The sequence below is a fragment of the Euphorbia lathyris genome, chromosome 3 (assembly GCF_963576675.1).
Source record: "Euphorbia lathyris chromosome 3, ddEupLath1.1, whole genome shotgun sequence".
Classification (NCBI taxonomy): domain Eukaryota; kingdom Viridiplantae; phylum Streptophyta; class Magnoliopsida; order Malpighiales; family Euphorbiaceae; genus Euphorbia; species Euphorbia lathyris.
Window position 1 is genome coordinate 81,967,994 of NC_088912.1, and position 22,512 is coordinate 81,990,505.

At 35.6% G+C, this 22,512-nt stretch overlaps 1 protein-coding gene and 1 non-coding gene across 3 annotated transcripts; one reads left to right on the plus strand and one right to left on the minus strand.

Annotated features, from left to right (window-relative positions):
- Positions 1-7,673: 7,673 nt before the first annotated feature.
- LOC136225305 (small nucleolar RNA U3) lies at positions 7,674-7,888 on the plus strand. The gene has a single exon (XR_010687027.1). It is a non-coding gene; the product is annotated as a small nucleolar RNA U3 (small nucleolar RNA).
- Positions 7,889-9,835: 1,947 nt separating this feature from the next.
- On the minus strand, positions 9,836-20,432 carry LOC136222902 (uncharacterized). 2 transcript variants are annotated; one of them, XM_066010594.1, is made up of 11 exons: positions 20,061-20,432; positions 18,364-19,978; positions 16,521-18,002; positions 15,960-16,330; positions 14,083-15,617; positions 13,230-13,644; positions 12,350-12,512; positions 11,512-11,615; positions 10,893-10,984; positions 10,530-10,624; positions 9,836-10,442 (listed from the first exon to the last, which is right to left on the minus strand). In XM_066010594.1, exons 1-10 carry the CDS (start codon positions 20,318-20,320, stop codon positions 10,548-10,550), a joined length of 6,114 nt encoding a protein of 2,037 aa, XP_065866666.1. In that variant the 5' UTR covers positions 20,321-20,432; the 3' UTR covers positions 9,836-10,442; positions 10,530-10,547. The 2 variants fall into 2 exon arrangements, with proteins under 2 accessions (XP_065866666.1, XP_065866665.1); XM_066010593.1 differs by having other exon boundaries at positions 9,836-10,624.
- Positions 20,433-22,512: the final 2,080 nt, after the last annotated feature.

Consider the following 22,512-nt stretch of genomic DNA (forward strand, 5'->3'; position numbering starts at 1 on the left):
CCGTAAGAATCTCCCTCCGTCCGAACCCGTTGCATTGACTGTGTCGTCTGGTGACACTGCTGTTGCGCCGTCGCAATACTCGTCTTCCCGACCTGCGCACCATCGCGGCTCCTCCTCTTACCGCGGAGGTCGACACGGCAGCCGTCCTTATCGTGGCAGAGGCGGTCGGCACTATCATCGGTCGTCTCAGCCACCACATTATCGCCCTGCTGCTATTCCTCCTTGGGGATATACCTACCCTTGGGCACCACCGCAACAATGGGCATCTCCTCCTTGCCCTTATCCTACATCAGGCAGACAGTCGTCAGGGTCTGGTATTTTGGGACCTCGTCCTCCTATGCAGCAAGCACATCTTAATATGGAAGCATCATCATATGTGCCTACTGATTTCGCGGAAGCCATGCACACCATGACACTAGCTCCACCCTCTAATCAATGGCACATGGACACCGGAGCTACCTCACACATGACAGCCGACAAAGGTACACTCACCTCTTATTTTAATTCGAGTCTCAATGAAAATATCATTGTCGGTAATGGTCATTGTATGCCTGTTTGTGGATCTGGTAATGCAGTTTTAGCTTCTAAACATCACCCTTTAAAGTTAACCAATGTTTTGCATGCACCTCATCTTATCAAAAATCTTATTTCCGTCCGTCAATTTACTAAAGATAACCAAGTTTCTGTGGAATTTGATCCCTTCGGTTTTTCTGTGAAGGATTTACAGACGGGCACTATTATCATGAGATGTAAAAGTTCCGGCGCTCTATATCCAGTCACCTCTAGCTCCCACAATTCATCGTCGTCTCCATCTGTCTTTACTGCTTTGTCTTTCGCCGTTTGGCATCATAGATTAGGACATCCAGGGCCTCCTGTTTTGAACGCCCTGGTCAATAAAAATTTGATTTCGTGTAATAAAGTTAAGGTTGATTCTGTTTGTTCTTCTTGTATTAATGGAAAATAAGTAAAATTACCTTTTCGGTCCTCGAACAATTTTGCATGTATGCCCTTTGATTTAATTCATAGTGATATTTGGACATCACCCGTCCTTAGCTCAGGTGGTCATCGGTTTTATGTCTTATTTCTCGACTCTTACACCAATTTTTTATGGACCTTTCCGCTAGCTCACAAATCACAAGTCTATTCTGTCTTTCTTATTTTTCGGTCCTATGTCAGAACTAAAGAGAAATTAAAGTTTTTCAATGTGACAATGGGGGTGAATTCAATAATAATTCTTTCAAACAATTTTGTCAAACTAACGGCATGCAATTCCGGTTCTCATGTCCGTACACCTCACCCCAAAATGGAAAATCAGAACGCACCATTCGCACCATTAATAATCTGATTAGAACAGTCATGCATCATGCTTCCATCCCTCTTAAATTCTGGCACCACGCTCTCGAATTAGCAACCTATCTTCTCAATATATATCCTCACAGAGTTCTAGGATATCAATCACCAACTAAAATTCTATATCACTAGGAACCTAGTTACTCTCACTTGCGCGTCTTCGGATGCCTGTGTTTCCCTCTAATTCCATCCCAAACTCGAAATAAGCTTGAATCTCGTTCTTATCCATGTGTATTTTTAGGGTATCCATCCAATCATAGGGGTTATAAGTGTCTGGACACGTCTAAAAATAAAATAATCATCTCCCGACATGTTGTCTTTGACGAATCGAACTTTCCGTTTTCCATCGCACCTAAAAGTTGCGATCCTTGCCCTTCAATTCCTCCCGTGTCGGACAGCAACTTCCTACCCGCTGTCCATTTTCGCAGTCCCTCACCTCGTCGCCCATCCGTCAGCCTCGAGTCAGTCGTAGTTCCACGATCCGTCGAGTCATCATCTCCTGTTGCGTCGAAACAATCCCCGTCGTCTACCCCTATATCCAGTCGCGCAAATCAGTCCGTGTCATCTACTGTTCCGTCGAGTCTCACCACTCCGTCACCGTCATCTCCGGTCTCGTCACATAATTTCAGTCCTTCCGAGTCGTCGTCTGCGTGCACAGCGCAATTACAAACCTCTGAGTCCGTATCATCTTCCACATCCTCCTCTACTGCACCACAAACACAGTCTGATACTTCTGTCGTTTCTCCTCAAATACAGGTTCCTAATACTCACAAAATGACCACAAGGGCCCAACATGGAATCCACAAACCCCGTCGAATGTTAAATCTCTCTGTCTTAACAAATTCTCCCATATCTCCTATTCCTAAAACACCTTCTCTTGCATTAAGTGATCCAAACTGGATACAAGCCATGACTGATGAATTTGAGGCTCTTATTCAAAATAAGACGTGGGTACTTGTACCTCGTCCTAAATGTGCTAATATTATCCGTAGTTGGTGGATTTTCAGGCACAAAACGAAGTCAGATGGCTCCTTTGAGCGATATAAAGCAAGATTGGTTGGAAATGGTTCAGGACAGTTGCCAGGGATTGATTGTGGTGAAACATTTAGCCCTGTGGTTAAACCAGCTACCATTCGTGCTGTCCTCAGCATAGCTCTGTCTAAAAATTGGAAAATTCGGCAATTGGACGTCAAAAATGCATTCCTGCATGGGGACCTTCACGAAACAGTATACATGCATCAACCATTGGGGTTCCGGGATCCCAGGTATCCTGATCATGTCTGTCTGCTACAAAAATCCTTGTATGGCCTTAAACAGGCACCTCGGGCCTGGTATCAGCGGTTTGCTAATTTTGTCATCAAAATCGGTTTCTCCAATAGCATCTCTGACAGCTCTCTATTTGTCTACAAACAAGGCTCTGACATGGCCTACCTTCTTCTGTATGTTGATGATATAGTGTTAATAACCTCTTCTGACAAACTTCAGGCTTCCATAATGTCCCAATTGAGATCCGAATTTGCAATGAAAGACTTGGGTCCCCTACATTACTTCTTGGGAATATCAGTAACTCACTCTCCAGGGTCACTCTTCCTATCTCAACGGAAGTATGCTTCCGAAATTATCGAAAAAGCCGGACTCAGCTCCTGCAATTCGGCCACCACCCCAGTCGACACCAAGCAAAAGCTAAGTATCTCTTTTGGTTCTGCTTACCATGACCCTACTGAATACCGAAGATTGGCTGGTGCGCTTCAGTATCTTACTCTTACCCGACCTGACATCTCATACGCGGTTCAACAAGTCTACCTGTTCATGCACAACCCCAAAACAACACACATGGCTGCCCTTAAACGCATTCTCAGGTATGTTCAAGGCACTATTGAGTTTGGGCTCACACTCCTAGCATCTCCTCTCAATCAATTGGTTTCATATACGGATGCCGATTGGGCAGCCTGCCCCGACACTCGCCGATCAACATCAGGTTACTGTGTATTCCTAAGAGACAATCTAGTTTCGTGGTCCGCAAAGAGACAGCCAACGCTGTCCCGTTCCAGCGCAGAGGCCGAATATCGGGGCGTTGCCAACGTTGTGTCTGAGACATGTTGGATCCGCAATCTCCTATTAGAACTTGGCTGTCCAATTCAGAAATCCTCACTAGTGTACTGTGACAACATCAGCGCAGTCTATCTGACAGGCAACCCGGTTCAACACCACCGCACTAAGCATGTGGAAATGGATATTCATTTTGTCTGAGAACGAGTTGCCAAAGGAGAGGTCCGTGTTCTTCACGTGTCCTCTCGTTATCAAATCGCTGACATCTTCACCAAAGGTCTACCGTCCACACTGTTTGAAGATTTTCGAAATAGTCTCAATGTTCGCCCTCCGAACCTTACGACTACGGGGGTGTATTAGACTATGTATTTAGTTATTATTCTCTGTATTATTTATCTCTAGACTAAAATATAGGATAAGTTGTTAATTATAGTTGTTCACCTAGAGTGAACTGTATTCTGTATAAATACTGAACTTCACATTAATAACAATCACTGAGAATCATATTGTTACATATGGTTCATTGCAAAATCTTACTGATGCAGATTTTTGTTCACATTTTGATCCTCTTCAATTTCATTCATGAATCTCATAACTTCCCTTGAACTGATGCATCTTGAACATCATCGTCCACCAACAATCTAAACTTTAGGATCTTATGAAGACAAGCAAGCAACTGGCTTCACTTGCTTACTTGGAGCTTTATTTGGATCAATTATGAAAGTTCCTGAGAAAAGATTTGCTTCCGAGGGTCCCGTCTCCTCGTGAACAACAGGTTGAGATTCTGAAAATCAAGGTTGTTTCCATTTTGTACAGAATGAATTAGTTAGCAACAATAGCAGATAGCACGAATTGGACATGATATGGCTATGTCTCCTTCAAATAGGAAAAATGAGTTGTGAACTAACATGCAACAGAAGCAACTATATGAACTATCAGCAGAATGATTTTATAATAATAGCACAAATAAGAACAAATGTGGCAAACAAAGACCAAATGACAAGCCAATGGTTTTCTAAGACCAAATGACAGTGAAACCTTAATAGAACAATTTTTTTTCTTGAACCAAAGGCATCCGGAAAATGTAAGTCATCAATCATCTCTTATTAAGAATGCATCCATCAGAGTTCGCGGCACAAGACTCAGCAGAGAGAGAAGCAATATCCAAGGATAAATACCTTTCATCACTTGTCTTTCTCCCAAACCATTGGGTTTTCTTGCAAAATTTACCTAAAAGAATTGTTACTAATTGTTACCCACAACAAGTCCATTGCCACATGGCACTAACCAACCTAAAACCAAATAATTTGACCGATTTGAGATAATCCGTTGTTGGTGTATATTATTGATAGAGAATGGCTTAGCCATTGGTAGGAATGTTCTAGAACAGGGGACGAGTTGCATGGTAGTAGAAGTTGGTTATTTGGAAGATGAGCTGGAGGATAGTTTGGGTAATAGGCTGAATATAAGTAGGAATTGGTAGTATGTTTTGGGTAATCTCTGTTTGGCTGCCTTTGGTAGAGAAGGGGATTGGAATTTAGCTCAATTCATATTAGTATTTCTTATTCTGTGTCTGTGTATTAGTGTGAGTACTGTTGCTAATCTGATTTGGGGGGTTTATATTTCGATTCTCTATTATTACATATGTAAATGAACAAATACGAAATCTATAAAATGATGGAACTCGTAGTTTATATCTTGCAACAATATCATTCACCTTATCCTTATTTGCTGATAATACAAACTTAAGTTACTGCTAATCTCAATAGCTGGGGCATGATAAACGCATGATTAGAAAGATAACATGCATTAGCATTTAACTTTTAACAGAAAGAACAAGCTAACTCACCATCTTCAGAGAAAACCAAGCATGTTCCTATTGTTTCTTCGTATTCTCCAATCTGTCACCCCGAAAAAGGAAAAGAAAAGAAAAATCATCAACCGGAAGAATTTGTAATTCACAAATGTAGCATCAACCTCACTAGTCATCGACGGAAACAAGAAAAATCGAACATGCATCAAGTCGGAAGAAATATCACATGGTAGTAAGCAATCTCACCAGCTTCAGCTTGTCATCCATAATCAGTATTGGATTCAATGTGTCAAGACCCTGAAATCCAAAAGGCAATATAACAAAAAAATATGTCAAGAAAATAGACCCAATAATATAAGACCAAAGAGGGAGTAATACAGTTGATAAATAAATAAATAAATAAATAAATAAAAACTCCAAAAAATTGCAGATACCATCATTCACTCTATTTCGCCAACAAGAAAGCAAATTTGGAGGGAAGTATGGAGCACAAAGAAGATAAAGTAGTCTTGTGGTTTGTATCAAATCACTAAACAATGAGCACAAATGCTTGTAATGACAAACAAGTAGCTAAAGAAGGTGAAAATTTGGTGGAAATTTCTAGAAGGTGAAACATAAAGTGAAAATATCTAGAGAGCTGCAAATTGTAGAGTTCAAAGCATACACATAAAACATATGGTGCATTTGGTGGAATATCAACTTGTCCAGAAACAACATCTAGATCAAGCACAACATATTCTTCTTCATCCTCTAGATGATGTTGCTGATTCAAGTCTGACTCCATTGCCTGTGCATTTATATAAGGCCAAATTTCCCAAACCCTAATCACCTGCTCAATTCATTTGGAGATCAGCGAAAAAATAATTACCCATTTTCTTACAGTGCTGATAGCAAGTTAAAAGTTTCTAAGTTCGAATTAACGACTAATAAGTAGCCCTCACTTGAAATGCAAAGTAACATCATATGGGAATCATACTCTAACTACCACCAATTTATAGATATGGGTATCAATAGTAGCATATATGAGAGAAACTGAAGCTATGTACAAACACACACACACACACAAAAGAAGGTGAAACATAAAGAGAAATAGACTTTTAGACCAGAAAGGACACGTCCCTTCTGGGACCAGGTCAAAACAGCCGCGGCTGAACTTATGAGATTTCCTGGGAATTCTGCCCTTTCTTCAGAGTTGTAGCAAGCAAGTCAAAGAATGGGCATTCTGCGAGCTGTTATTCTCCTCTAGGAAGGCATTCCAAAACCTTGACTTGCTTTCCTCAGATTGAATGTGGCCAAACAACAAGCTCCAATCCACAAAAGCTTATCAATAGCATGCAAGAGAGAGACTTGCTCACGAATCCTCTCTTCCAATTGATAGATGTTTGACACAATCTTAAATAATATGGCTGATAATTCATGTACTTAAGCTTGCATAACATGGCTGCTCTAACTCAATAAAAAACAGCAAAAAGTGAGGATACTATACTATGAAAGAAATAAAGAATTCACACACCAGTGGAGGAAGCAGATAACTTTCATTAAGGTCATCCATATTATAGGTTTAGATCTGAAAGCTGCATTAATGATGAAGGTCTCATTTAATATTGATTACAAATAGACACAGTGCTGTCATAAGCATATTAGCAAAATCACATTGCAACTTCAACTTCTTATTGATAAAACGAATTGCAAGAAAGTACAATGTAGGGCTCAAATTATACGCCGCATTATCTGTATCTTTTCTTATCCAATGTAGCACTAGCACACATACATCAACTATAAACTTTTTGTAACAGAGTTAAATCCAGTATAATTTGATGTTAATTCGTGCTGAAATGGCAATATGGAACCAGTAAATAGAAAGAAAGTAAGGCTTTTGCTTTTCTCGATTATGGGGACTAATTAGCAGAATCTGAAGAAAACATATATACTTATCTGTCCTATATCCCCAAAAATATAACATATGAGGTTTTCATTAACTTTTAGCGAAGTATCAAATCCACAACAGCTACCATATGAAATAAATGGTACGAAAGATGATTAAAGCCAAAACGTACCAGAGAAAAACATCTCTCACCCTTCTCTGAGTTGATTCTACTATGAATTCAACGATTAATCCTTCAATTTCGTACTTAGTTTAGCTTAGACTCCTCGTATCATGCATTCTCCCGCAATTCTATTTCAATTGATTGAAACTGATGAGCAAGGAACGGGATATGGCTCTTGAATAAGAAGATTGGAAGCTTTCCCTCTCCATGAATTCGTTTTGATAGTCTCTTCCTCCGATCTTGATTAGAAATTGCAGTTACTGGTTTGTTGTACTTCATTTGCGGAACTCAAGTCAAATCTGGTGGATGAATCACGACCGTCCGATTTGGAAGAAGAGTTATCCAGAATCCCACATCGGTGCCAAACGAAGAGAATATATACTTTATAATCCCACATGAGCCAATCAACTGGTACGACCTTACTTGAACAGGATCTGTTCTATAGGATCGTACCTCTGTATCCTTGATCACTAAGGAGACAGGAACTCAAATCCGGTGGATGAATCATGACCGTGTGATCAGAGCGTGATTAACGGCTGGATGAACTCTCGAGTTCATCTGAGCTGTAGAGGATCGTTTCTAGTCAGAGCACTCTGGCTAGAGTGGTTACGCGGTTGTCTGACGGATTTCAAACCTTTTTTTGTTCAACAATCAATTTTTCTCATACCCATTTTTTTTTTAATCAATTTCGCCCTTATATATATATTTTTTTTGGTTCAACGCCCTTATATATTTTGATGCATTGATTTTAAAATGTCTACTTTTATTTAGATAATTTAATAAATGATGCATTAATTTTAAATTTTTAACCTACATATTATTTAGTCATTTTTGTCCTTATATAATTTGATTCATTAATTTTAAGATGTCTAATTTTATTTAAAGAATTAAATGATGCATTAATTTTTTAAAATTTCTTTGTGTAAAAAAAAAATTTAAAATTTCTAATTTTATTTAAATAATGATAAATAATTTATTAGTCTCCCACTTTTTACCCAACATACTGTTTAGTTCTCTTATTTTGAAAAACACATTCTAAGATCTTTATCTGTTGTCACTGTTAACCATTTAATCATTATATCTATTTTTTTTTTAGGTTTTTAAATGTTATATTTGATAGATAAACAAAAAATAATAGAGTAATATGATCATTTTGTACTATACTGTGACTATCCTGAAGTTATTTACCTTTAAATAATTTATTAAATGAATTTCTTTTGAATTGTTATACTCTTTAATAATTAACATTTTTAAATATTTTCCTATACTTATTTATTTGGTGTAGCAGTTAATTCACCCTAATGTTATAAATAATTCAATAACAAAAAATCTAATAATTTTGTAGAAAAGAATAATATTATTACTGATTCAAAAAAAAAATAATAATAATATTATTACATTATCATTTCAAGTACAAATTTCAATATTTTTTTCCTTCGACAATCACTTTTTCTCATTCCCATTATATATTGGTGCATTAGTTTTAAAATTTCAATTCTATTTAAATAAGGAAAAATTACACATAAATTCATCTTTTAAAAATTATTTACAACTATGTCAAGTCATAATTTTGGATTATATCAAACTAGTAAAATTAGTACTTTTAATATATTTTAAGGATTAGAATTTATAAATTAGAAGTTTAGAATATATTTTATAGGATTTATGATTTATGAATTAGAGTCTAGAATTTTCAAATTATGGTATAAAATCATAATAGATAGAGAATAATGACATATTAAAAATTAAATTTGGTGATATGACTTAGTTGTAATTTTATACTTAATTATGATATTCATGTATTTGACCTTTAAATAACTTATCATTTCTAGTATTTAGAGGACCATGGATAATTAACCCCATTAAACTCTCATCAAAGGTTTGGTATTTACCAAGCGGTTCATGATCCAAAAAGACAACCTTTAGCGGTCTTTTTTTAATTATTTTTAAATAATATCATATATTGCTAAATTCATTGGTAGATCTCATCTGATTGACCAACAATATTTAACATGGTCAGGGATTAATCATGGTTAATTTGGCCGGTCATTATAAATTTAGGTTTATTATATAGGTTTATTATAACTCTAGGGTGAGATTAAAATCATTATATGATGAAATTCTAATAAGCATATATTAACGGTAACTGGCCAAATTTATTTTGTCAATTATTTGATCAGGTGAACACGACTGTATAATGAAGTAGTTGTAGAATTTATTCATTAAAGAAAGATTATATAATGAAATGAAGTTTATCGAGTATGCTTTGAGATCTAATACTACACCGTTGCTCAATACTTTAGGGGGATCGACTCTTACATAAGGTGATTCCTAACTTATGTCTCGTATTCATATTATGAAATAAGTAAATAGTAAAATAAAAAGATATTATAACATATAGAACCTATTAAACAGTACGATTGTGACTAACCACTAGAGTGAATTTTTAATAGAGGGTGTTTTGATGAAAGAGTTATTAAAAATGAGTGAAATGGAATGGTTGGAGTTGCTCTTATATCACTTTTACACTTTAAGCAAGTTGAAGCTGCTAAAATGGACAAATTGAGAGGGCACACTTTTGGTTTTTAGGCCTTTTGAAAATGAATAATCAAAACATCCGAAGCTATTATCAATCTAAATCAAAACTCACCAACCATTTTGATTTACCTCTCAGTAATTCACATTCCAAACATTTTTTTTCCCATTTTACTGTTACAAATAATACAAGCTCATCATCTTCTACAATAAAACTCATAAAAGGGTAGCTCTGATCTCTATAAATATCAGCATCATTTGCAACTTATCATGATGAAGGCAATGTACTCCAAAGGCAGTGCCAAGAAAATATCATGATAACAACAGATCATCTCAAAAATTCCAACAAAATTGGGAGAACTTGGCTCATGTTCATCTTCTCATGTTAGTGTTAGGAAGTAATGAAAACCCATCCTATTGCAGCATTTTGTTTAACGATAGGCCAGGCAATAGGACTGAATTTACGGCATGGATAAGAACCAATGGAAATCGTTTGGATACTCACAGTTGTGAAAGGAAAAAGGATAGATATTGCACCTCCAGGAGCAGAACTTCTTGTTTCAGAAGGCGAATCCATCAAAGTTGATCAACCATTAACGAGAAATACTTAGCAAGCTTCTGATAGAGTTTATGATTGCATGATCATTCTGGAAGATAATGAAGCCGGGGTTAGTTTCTCACCATGACCAAATAGCTGCTAATTGAAATTTCCATGCCCGGACAAAGTATTTCACCATTTGAAGAATCTTATATCAGACTTTTCCTTCGTACTGGAAATTCAGCTTGTAATCATGTTGCAGAGCTGCCAATGTATTTCTGCAAGGACCCTCTGCAAAGGCAAGGGAAAGGTTGGAGTAAAAAGCAAAAACTAGATCACTCTTCAACAATATTAGAGTTATCAATCTTTGACACAATAACACTATTTACAAAGACCACTCACTTGGCACGGCTCGTTTGACACAATCACCATGTTTATGTCTTTTATATTGTATATAATTATGTGCAATATTGTCAATATATAGATAACATAACACAATTATAACATGGTAACCTGTATTGACACCTGTAAACAATATGATCAAACAATGTTCACTCACCTCCATATACAGAATGAAGATGCTGCAGATCATCCGCGGTGCATGAATCTATTAAAGCATATACACCTGGCTTCAGTGCTTCATCTATCTCCCTTTATATTATTTACAGGAGAAAAAAAAATCTTTTGTTAGCATCAAGCTGGTGGCCAATTTTTGTTAACTGAAAGTAAAAGTGTCAACTGGAGGCAAAAAATTTAAAAAAAAAAACGAAAATGGATCAAATACATCCATGGTCCCTGAATTACGGGCTGCTAACATTATCACCCCTAAACTTCTTTTCATGACATAAAAGTTCTTGAACTTACATTGTACTAACATTGAAGTCCAAATCAAAGGAAATTCTTTAAAAATTAACGAAATGATGACCTGAAAATAGGCATTTGACCATAATTTAAGGCGAATAAAAAAATAGAGTAAATGATTTAATCAAACTTGTCCAAGTCATCATTTCGTTAAAATTTTAAAAGGATTTTCTTTGATTTGGACTCTAATGTTAGTATAATATAAAGTTCAAGGACTTCTATGTCACGAAATAATAAGGGCCATGGCACTAAAATTTAGGGGCCATGGATGTATTTTACCCAAAAGAAAAACAAGTATGCTGAAAAGTGAGGACCACCTTCTGACACCATTCTTAAGGGGACCATATCCTGAATAAACCAATATGTAATCAGATAAAAATTTGAAGCAGTGCTGGCTGAAGTCTTCCTTATGCTGCCTTAACTGTAAAAGGGCAATTGACAAACTTAATATATTAAACAAGTATTTAATACAGATGACTGAATGCACATACAGGTATACACTTATCCAGCTTGAAGCAATATGAATTTTAACTAAACTAGTTGGAGCGGACTTGCTGAATTGACTAAGCCAGAGTGAAGGATTCAAATTATATATAAACTAGATAGTTCGACTTACCTAAACAAGATTGGGACCAAATAAATTTTCTTGGTTACTCATGACAAAAAAAATTATTCAAAATTAATTTAAAATAGTTATTGAAAATGTATACTTATGTACTCGCTAAGAATTAGTAGAGAAAGGGCAAAGAATAGGCCTAGGATGAATTGATGACAATGTGAAAACGAATCTAGTCTCGTTGAGCCTTTCTGAAACTAAAGCTAGTGTAGTTGAACTGAGTAAGCTGCAATCTGTAAGATTTGGTTGTTTTTACCCTCTTCCTTCAAGTACAAATCTTCATGCATACAATTTCAAATGTGTTACTAGTTGAGGTATAGCTCAACCACCATGGAAAAACAACTTATCCTGAGGCAAATATGAAAGCCTCTAGATTCTAAAAAAAGGGCAATTTCTCCTGACCTACTTTCAGCTGCCACAATAAACAGGAATTAGCCCCGGCATGTGAACGCGGAGTTTCTTTCTTTCTTTTGTTCTTTTTGATAAACGAGTTTCTCATTTTTCCATGCAAGTAGCATCTTCAAGATTAAATCACTTACCTCTTCATAAATCCTTCGAAGAGAGCACGCACATCTTACTCCCTCTTGAACTCCAATTTGAAAATATTGTTTTCTTGATATTAAATCGCTATCTGCAGTCTCCAAACAATGAAGAAGAACACGAACAGATTCTTGAAGCAGAGCAATGCACTGTTCTGACTCACTAGAATTACAAAATAATCACCAAGGTTACATATGATACTTAACTTCCAAAGAAAAACATATCGAAAAGAAGAGATGAGCAGAGATTGTAAAGACAACTAAAGTCCATTTGTCTATAAACAAATAATTGGAGAAAAAGGCATTTTCTCCTAAATCATAACAATAGTTGAAAGTAATTTATACGTTTGACACATTAAAGCTTCCAATTCCAGAGCATATTGACAAGAAATCCTTTAAATTTCTCGAGAAATTAAGGAAATGATCTTATCCGAATACAAATGTGCAGAGAGGAGTTGATTAGCTATTTAGTAGCTTCCACAAACAAATAAAAAGAGCACAGCAAAGATAGCATCAAAATGTACTCTTTTTGCCTTGCTCTTCTACCAACTATATAGTTCAGCCCCGATTTAACAGAGTAGCCCATTGAGAACCAGAAGAATCAGAACCCATTAACAGAAATATAGCTAACGAACAACAGAAAATAACATAAAAGTGGAACCTGTAGACCAAGTACTAACTTTGATAGAGATGAATGATTATCCCTCATTCAATTAAGGATGCTTAACAATCCTTCGATCATCCCTTTTGTCAATTAATTTCAACCTTGCTATGGATGTCAATTTTTATTCCAGATGACCACAACAAGCTAATAGAAAAGAAAAAAAAGCAACCATAATACATCCCAGATTCTTCAAAAAAGAAATATGGAGAGCAGTACCTTTTGTGATGCCTCAAAGTGGTGGACAACAACCGGCAGCATGCGCCAAACAAAGCTGTCAAGAATTGTTTATCCACAAGGGCATGTTGGCCCACTACAATATCAGAGTCTTGGTTATCCACGGAGAAGAATGTTTCAGATTCTCTAACCTTACAAAAGTCTTGAAAAAGCACTGCAGGTATGCGTAAAGTCTGTGCTACATGCCAGGAATTCATTCGAAGCAGAGCATGTTTGCCAGAAATTCTTGTTAGTACCTCAACAGACATAAGAATGACTGCTCCAGGATCTGGAACTTTAGGAATAGTACCAGTAATTACACTATAATAAATGAGAGGACTTTGCAAGTGTATAACTATGTTGAGTAAAGCAGACATTAAACCCTGAATATTTTCGCTAACATCCAACTTTCTTCCACCTGTCAAGAAAGTCAAAGGTTATAACAAACAATAAGACATATTGCAGTTAAAAAAAAAAATATTTGCAACAACATCAATAGAAGCAAAGCAAGAAATCGAAGTAATTAATATTTGATCAAATGTTTCAGAAAATGGGAGTAAGGGATATTTCAATAATATGATTAAGATAAGGTTCAAAGGATGTTTAACAGTGTCATTAACTGCAATGTCCTATGACAAAACCTGTGCTAAGTTGAAGAAAATTGCACTTCAACAAGCTATGTGGATAGTTGGCACCATAATAATATATAAAAAAAAAATTGACTGATTCAAGAAATTCCAAAGTCAAAAGTAAAGAATCATCATGCAGATGCTGTTAGGACAAGAAACATTTATTATGAAAGACCATTAGAAAATGCAACTAAATTAATGCATTTTCACATCATCCAGGGTATTACCTGAAACATATTCCACAAGTAGATCAAAGCAATCAACTCCAGCAGCAACACGGGGGGAAACTTTTCCACCATTTGGACTTCCAGTATTTAAATTGTAGATTATTGCACAACCATCATTGACTCCCACCAATGCGCTCTTAATAACATGTACTGCAGACTGCATATGAAAATGAGATGACTTCCTAAATAGTGCTTTGATTGACATCCTCAACCTAGCTTTAAATTCATCCAAGAAGAATGGCAAATGTGAAAAAGATCCTTCCTCACTGCAGAGTATTTTACTTCTTGAGTCTGTCTCATAAGACGACAGAGTAGCTCCTTTTCCCTGTAAAGAAATGCACATTCCTAAAGCATTCAAGTGCATCTCTATTAGACTGGTATACACATTTCTAGATGATTCAGAGTCAATATCTGAAGGAAAATGGCACCATAATTCTTGCAGATAACTGAGAACACCATCAAACCAAAGAAAAGATAACGGTTTTGGGACCTCTGACATATTTGCTAATTTAAACAGCAAAACTTGACAAATGTCAAAACAAAGTGGCACCAAGCTGGACATTGAGGTAGTACGATTGGTCTGCAGATTTAGCCTCAAAAGGGCTGAAGAAGCAATTAAGAGTCGCCTGATTAATATTCCAGCCTGAGGATTATCACCTTTAAGCAAGCTTTGCAACAAACAATTACTTAGCAAATTGCATTGGTAGGTATCAGGATTACTCAGAACTGTGGCAACAGACTGCAGTTGCTCTGAACCCGACAATCCTCTGCTATCCTTCTGGGCATCAAATGAACCACTAGATCGATGATCATCTTCAGCAAATAACGTGTTTAAGACAAAACTAATAAATTCTGCAAATACATCAATACAAAACTGAATTTTGGAGCCTGGTTTAAAAATCAATGAGAACAACTCCATCTTGTCAGTATCTGTTGTGTTTATATAGTTCAAGGCAGATGCCAAGCCCCATAAGAACCCGCTAAAACAAGAAATGATTGATGATAGTAATTCCATATTAACAATATTTACTCTATTCCCTTCTTTCTCATTGCTAAGGGCATCCTTCATAAAAATAAGTATGCCCTTAGTTTGATCCTTCAAACTCTCAGCCACAAGCAGAACATTTTTCCAGCCTTTACTGTTTTCAAAGGAGTCCAAACCTGAGTCAGATTCATTTGAAGCATAGTGTTCATAAGCAGAATTAAAGTAATGTTTGCTCAATGTTAGGAACACGTGGGAAGTGTGATCCATCAATGAACATATTCTCTCGCTAACCCCATCAGCCCCATCTTTTGCTAGCACCTCTTGAAGTACAACCACTATATTCACAGACTTGAAAAGCCACATAACAGCATGTAAATCCTCTGATAGCACTGGAATGATTGAAGATTGAAAAGTTCTTGTCTTCTCCTCGCCAAATCCCTTAATAATACCCTTCAAAGTTCTCCGGCATGATACAAGCAATCTTAAAAGCTGATACTGACAATTTAAAGATAATGCATCTCGACATTCCAATAAGCTGCTAATAACACACCTGAAATGTAGATAGCTCATATTAATGGAACCTCATCACATCACATATTAGTCATAATAAGAACATTTATCAAAAGAAAATTCCAAACCAATTGACAATGGGTACTCTAATAAATTTCTCATGGCATGTTAATGCAGTAATGAGGGGAGATAGCTGGGTTAGCTTAAGCATATGTACTGGCATTAGTCCTAGAACCAGAAGGAAATACTCCCTTTTTTTAATTGTGAGTAGAGACTAGAGATGAATATATAAGAAATGTGCACATGCTTACGTGCTCACTTGAAATAAAAATCATGGATTTACAACATAACAAAATACGCAGAATGGCACTTAGAATTTAACCTTTCAAGATTCAGTAGATAAGTTACATAAAGAGAAAATGATTTGGAATTCATATATCCTTTTGGGATCCAACACAGTAGACTGAGTAAACTCTGACAAGCAGTAAATTTCAATCCAGCTGATTCCACAGGCATATCTGCAGGCAACTTAAATTGTAATGGAGAAATTGGTTTTCCCTCTAATTGCTTATCATAGATAACAGGTTGACTTCCTGAAACAGCCATTGGTAAGCTCCCAACTGTGCTTAGAATCTCTTGCCAATCGGGTGATGAATTTAAGTCAAGATTCCCCAATGAAATCTCACTGAATAATGAGCTGACTGATTTCTTTAACAAACGGCAAAATGTTGATGACAAAAGCCTGTGGACAAACTGTTAAAAGGGACAGCATTAACTTTTGTGCAATAATTTCGACAGAAAATACGAAGTAAAAATAAATGTGCTTCAAGCAACACTAATCTGTGTTCAGTGAGAAATTGCAGAAAATGTGAGTGGGTGTGGTATGAGAGAGAGAAAAAAAATGAAAGAAAAATCAGAATTTCGTTTTGATAATTGATCTTACATCATGTTCATAAAGAATAGAATTAGTCAGAAGGTCATATGAGATTTGATGCACATTTATTTTATTCAGAAAGCCAGTTTCATCAATTCTGTAGCTTTCCCCATTTGTGCATCCACTGGATATAAAGGGCAGACAAGTACGGATGACACAGGATAGGAACATTTTTAGCTTCTTCTTGCTTGCATGAAGGGACCAAACATCAACATTTTGACAAACAACCCACCAGATGGAAGTAGGCAACGAGTCCATGTTCACAGAACAAACACTCAAATCCCATTTATGACTTTCATCCATTACTTGGACAGAGGTAGCCAAACAAGTTTCATCATCCGTGGAGCAGACTGACATCTTATCAATACCCAATAATGAGAGGTAACTCGTGAGGAACTCAGCAAGACCCTCTGCCTCCTCCTTCAATGCCAAGAGGCGTCTTGCCCACTTTCTGCTCCTTTTAGAACACTTTGACAAGCTAGCATCATCAAGTGACTCGGCTTGAATGATCCTGGTAATTCTTTGCAGTATATACTCCAAAGACTTTATCTGCCTGTTCAAATCAACAATCCTCTGAAGAGCCATAACATGCAATACATATATCAGAGGGCAGTAATCTAAATTGCTTCCATGAACACAAATGTCAGAGACAGATTGTATAACAACAAGAAGAGAGGCAGAAGGTTGCATGACAGAGGAAAAATATTCTTCATTTATCCATTCAGTTCTCTCTATCAAATCTTTGCCAGAGTATGCAGTGGAGAAATCCAACATATCTGCAGATATCATTCTTGATTTATCTGGAGGCATGAAGGTGGTAGCTTGCCTACATAAGCTTCGGCACGAAATGTACAAGCGAAAAAAGAACACAAAGATCCAGTGGGTGCATGCTCCAAAGTTCGTCAAAATATGCTTGTTTCCACCATCCTCCTTATCAGAAGTTTTTCCTGTCACGAAAAAAAGGAACTTACTAACACTATCTGGTTGTCGTCCAGCCAAAATACTCATGGAGGGAGAGAGTACCACTATCAAATCCCTTACAGATCTACCAAGGAGGCTACTGTTCCCAACAGTGACAGTCAGTGAATCTAGCACTAATGCATACAGTTCAGATAATCCTCCTCCAAAAAGCTCTGTTTGCAAATCAAAAGATAGTACCGCATGTTTTCTAGAATTTGATTCCTGATATTCCTTCCCGTCTGTCACCGAACAATTATTTTTCATCCATTTAATGGACTCTGATAAATCTACAGTCAATTGCCGGACACATTCACTTGCCTGCCCTTCTGGTAAAGACTTGATACCATTACTAACGGCAAGTTTAAACTCGTGTTCACATAACAGCATTCGCACTGATTTAGCATATGCTTCAGAAGGGAAAAGGTTGGTGAAAGACCCAAAAGAACCACAAGTTTTTTCACAATAACCATCATTCTCATGTACCATAATACACCTGATTGCTTTACAAAGTGCAAATATGATACTCTCCACCTACAAACATTCCAAGAAAAACAAGCAAACGTGAAAACAAATTGATGCAAATTTAAAAATTCAACTACCAATTCAGAGAACAACAAAAAACAAATTAATAACATTGAAACTTCACCAAAAAAAAAACAAAAACAGTCCCAAACTAAGAAATGAAATGACAAAATTTGAACATCTCGAACCCACAGCCCACATCTTCCAATGCAACAGAAGAATGAAAACAAGGGATTAAAAGAATTACTCGTGCAACCACATAGAATACAACAAATCTTAAAATTGCAAATAAAAAGTTTATTTTATACCCAAAAGCATCAAAGTATTGCAGTAGCTTAACAATGCTACAATTAAACAAGATTCAACTAACCTGACGAAGTTCACTGTAAAGATTAACCAGCTGGCAACCAAGTCCAACTGCCTGGGAAGTTAACAAGCATTGATTTGATACATCCTTAAGAGAATGACCAAGGGCCAGGTAAGAAAGTACCATAACCCATAAGCTGGACAAATCATTCTCAAGAATGTCATATTCAATACCTACAAAGTACTGTATAGCAACAACTAGCTGCTTTGCTAAAGATATTATGATTTCTTGCATTTTTCCATCTGTATCATGTGTTGGCAAAGAATATAGATAGGCCGAAAATGAGAAAATTGTATTGCAAACTTTCTTTAAGAAATTAAGGCAAGCACCTTCAGAGAAATCCTCTGTTTTCATGTATAGTTTTTCCTGAAATAAGGTGGCTAATAAATGATTAATTGATTTAACAGTGCAGTGAGCATCCAACAATTGAGGGCCTAATTGCAATTTGCTCTGACAGTAGCCATCCATCTCATGCAAAAGAGGCTCCATAATCTGCACAAAAAAATCAAAAAGTGATTTTCTTTTCTCTGCAGTCAAATGACTTGATCCATAGCTATTCCCTGAAGGTGCAACATTAATTTGGTTTAATATTTTAGAACTGTGAAAAGATAAATCCTCTGACCCTTCAGTTCTCTCCCCCTTTGAAACTGTTCTTTGCTTTCTTACTCTATCAACAAGCAGGTGAAACAGTTCTGCTAAGCCAATTAATTCAAACTCTTTCTTTGAAGCCACAACCCTTTCTAGTATATCAAAAAAATGTCTATGATAACTTTTAATAACTGTTTTTAAGTCTTTTACTTTTCCATCATTAGATGGTGAATATTTTTCTACACTGTGTAAGCTCAGAAATCCATCAATGTGGACTGAATGAAACAGTCCTTGAGACAAAACCTCCTGAACTACAGTCAACAAGCTTCCCGTCCAAGCAGTATTGCTGTCATTAGAATGAAGATGCAAGAAACCCAACAAGCACAATAGTGGCTCAACAAGTTTGTCTACAAAATCACGAAATCCATTTTTCCGAGCTGGATGAACCCTTAAAAACTTGGCAAATGGCTCGAGGACCAAGCAAGAGAACCTCAGAGCAAAAGTACCAGCATTTCCACTCTCAAGCTTCTCATCAAAAAATTTGGTTACAAGCTTAAGAATTGCACTGACTGTCGAAATCCACAAGTCCAAATTTTCATTTGACAAGCCACCATGAGATAAGAATACAAGAGAAACACAATCCAGGACAACACTATACAATTTAAACTCATCACCAGTAAAAGCAAAATATTTGGAATTCGAAGATGTCTCTGTGAGTAAGAACAATGCATTGCTAGCAATAAAACCAAAGGCTCGCAAAAGGTCCTTCGATAGACTCAACAAAACTCGCAACCTCAAAGATTCCTCCAAACAAAACTTGAAAATCACCCAGCATCTATAATCTAAGTATCCCTCAACTAATCCAGACTTAATCCTGATTTTCTTATCAGTAGCAAACAGCAACGACTGAACCCAGTCGTTAAGAAAAACTACAAGTCGGGATACTTTCACTGTTTCATAATCTTCTTCCCCCTCATTTGCTCCTTCTTTTGCTCTCGAATTCACATAATCGAAAGCTAGTTCAATCTTCCTGCCAAACGAACAATTGTTTTGTTTAAGATATAATTTACAAATTACAGTGCGTGCTTAGAGAAGAAGACTGAGATACTAACTTTTGAAGGTCAATTTCCTTGTTGTGTAGCGATAGAATCAGCTGAAGGTTCCTCCATGGAAGTCCTGCTTCAGTGGGATGATCAAATCCTTTCTGCTTTGAGCTTTCACCTCCTTCGACGTCATTCCTTTCCTCTTCCACATCCTGCCTTTCCTCTAGTCCATCATTACGGTGCTTTTTTGGAGTTTCTGGTTTATCATCGAGACTGAGTAAGTTCCTCTTCTTCTTCTTGTTCGTTGATTTAGCAGATGAGTCTGCCATTATCGAGTCTAATACTTCGTGGTTCTTGATAACTGGTATGATGACCAATTTGACTTTTACCTCTGGGAAATTCAAAAGAAAGGGTTTTGCCGGTGAATGCTAGGGTTTTAGTTTGTTACAAAAAACGGAGGGAAACGGATGTCATGCCGTTTTGGTACTTCAGTTATCAAACCAAACTTGCCCTAAACAAACCAACAAAAAAAATAAAAATAAAAATAAAACATAGCTCCACAAAATACTAGGATTTTGCGATTATCTCATTAAGAGTCTGGTTAAACATTATACCTACAGTGGGACTGGTTTAACCGGAAACAAAACCGAAATGCTGACTTTCGGTTTCGTTTTGCAAAGAAACTGGAAATCAGTCTTCCGATTTCTATTTTTTAATTAAAAAACATAGAGATCGGAAGTCAGGCTTCCGGTCTCTCAATGAGGGCAGAGTGTGGATAAGACCACACTTTGCCCTTATTCGGAGAATATATTCACTGCTCCCATCAGGAGTAGTGACTACACATTCACGGTAGGGGTGCACATGGTCGGTTAACCAGTCCATTAACAAAAATTATTAACCAGCCCATTTAATTCGGTTAACCATATTTCGGTTACCTTATTACTTTGGTCGGTTAACCTATATTTCGGTCGGTTGACCATTTGTAACTTTTCATAGCAAATATCACTTTAAAATAAATATATAATTATTTAAATATTAAATAAAAATATTGATTTCAAATTTAATTAATAAAATCGACAAAACAAATAATTTTAAGTTATTTTAATACTTTTAACTTAAAAATTCAATACAAATATGTATTTTTATATATTGATAATTAAATTTCTACATATATTGATATTAGTTTTATGTGTATCAATACATAATCGGTTTATTTTTCGGTTTCGATTAACCATCGGTTTTTGAAATGAAAAATCATAAACTAATCCATCGGTTACGATTAATCTATTTTCGGTTCGGTTTCAGTTTTGGAAATCGATTTTTCGATTTTTCGGTTAGTTATGTGCAGCCCTAATTCACGGTTCTTTGAACCATGAATGCATGGGGGAGGGGTTATTTCTGGTTATTAAAACCAGAAATGGATACAAACTTCTCTTTTATTCATTCACCCCCTTCTTCCATTATTCACCCCCCTTCTTCCCTTCACCCCCTTATTTCTATTTCTTTTCCTTATTCTCCCACTTCTTATTTAACTTTCCTTACATTATTCTTTTCCTATTTTCTTCTTCCATTCCCTTTCTTCTTCTTCCATTTCTCCTTAAATATTTTATTTTCTCTCTTAATCTCTCACAATTCATAACATTAATCTTTCACCCTATTTGAAGAGTTCAAAAAATTAAAGGTATGTTTGAATAATGTAATTTTTTTATATGTAATTAGTATTAATACATTGGTTATTTTCTACATATTTACTTAATAATACTATCTTTATTTTTTTCCATGGTGGTGCATAATAGAAGAAATCTACTAAAGAAAAAAGGTATGTAATTATTTATTTATTTGATATGTATTAAATATGTTAATATTGGAGATTAAAATAATTAAATGAAAATACTATAAATATGTTAGAGAAATGTGAAAAAAATTATGTTCAATATTAGATATATATATATATATATATATATATGTTATAAATATGTTAAATGTTAGAAATATGTTAGAAATATTCTTACCAAAAAAAAAGAAATATGTTAGAAATATGATAAAATGTTAGAATTATGTTAAATATGTTATATGATAGAAATGTATGATTTATGATAAATGTTAAAAATGTTTGAATTATGTTAAATTTTAGAAATGTTTGAAATATCAAACCATATGTTTGATGTTATAAATATTGAGATAACATTTATCTAAATGTTAGAATTATGTTAAATGTTAACATACGATAAAATGTACGAATTATGATAAATGTTAGAAATATTGAAATTTGTTTAAATGCGAATTTTGTTTGTAGAAGTAGGAATTATGAATTAAAATAGATTTTGTATGTAGAATTAGTTATTATAAACTCAAATAAGAATTTTGTATATAAAATTAGTAATCATGAACTACTTTAATAAGAATTTTGTAGGGTAAAAAACGTTTAATTAATATATAGGATTAAAAATGTAAATTGTTGAAAAACAATAGAGTTTAAAAATGTATATAGAAGTAGTAACTATGAACTAAAATAAGAATT

Coding starts and splice junctions, on each gene's coding strand:
- LOC136222902 (XM_066010594.1), bottom strand. CDS start 20,320: ATGGCAGACTCATCTGCTAAATCAACGAACAAGAAGAAGAAGAGGAAC. Junction 18,003..18,363: donor TTTACAGTGAACTTCGTCAG/GTTAGTTGAATC, acceptor GAATGTTTGTAG/GTGGAGAGTATCATATTTGC. Junction 16,331..16,520: donor CTATTCTTTATGAACATGAT/GTAAGATCAATT, acceptor CCCTTTTAACAG/TTTGTCCACAGGCTTTTGTC.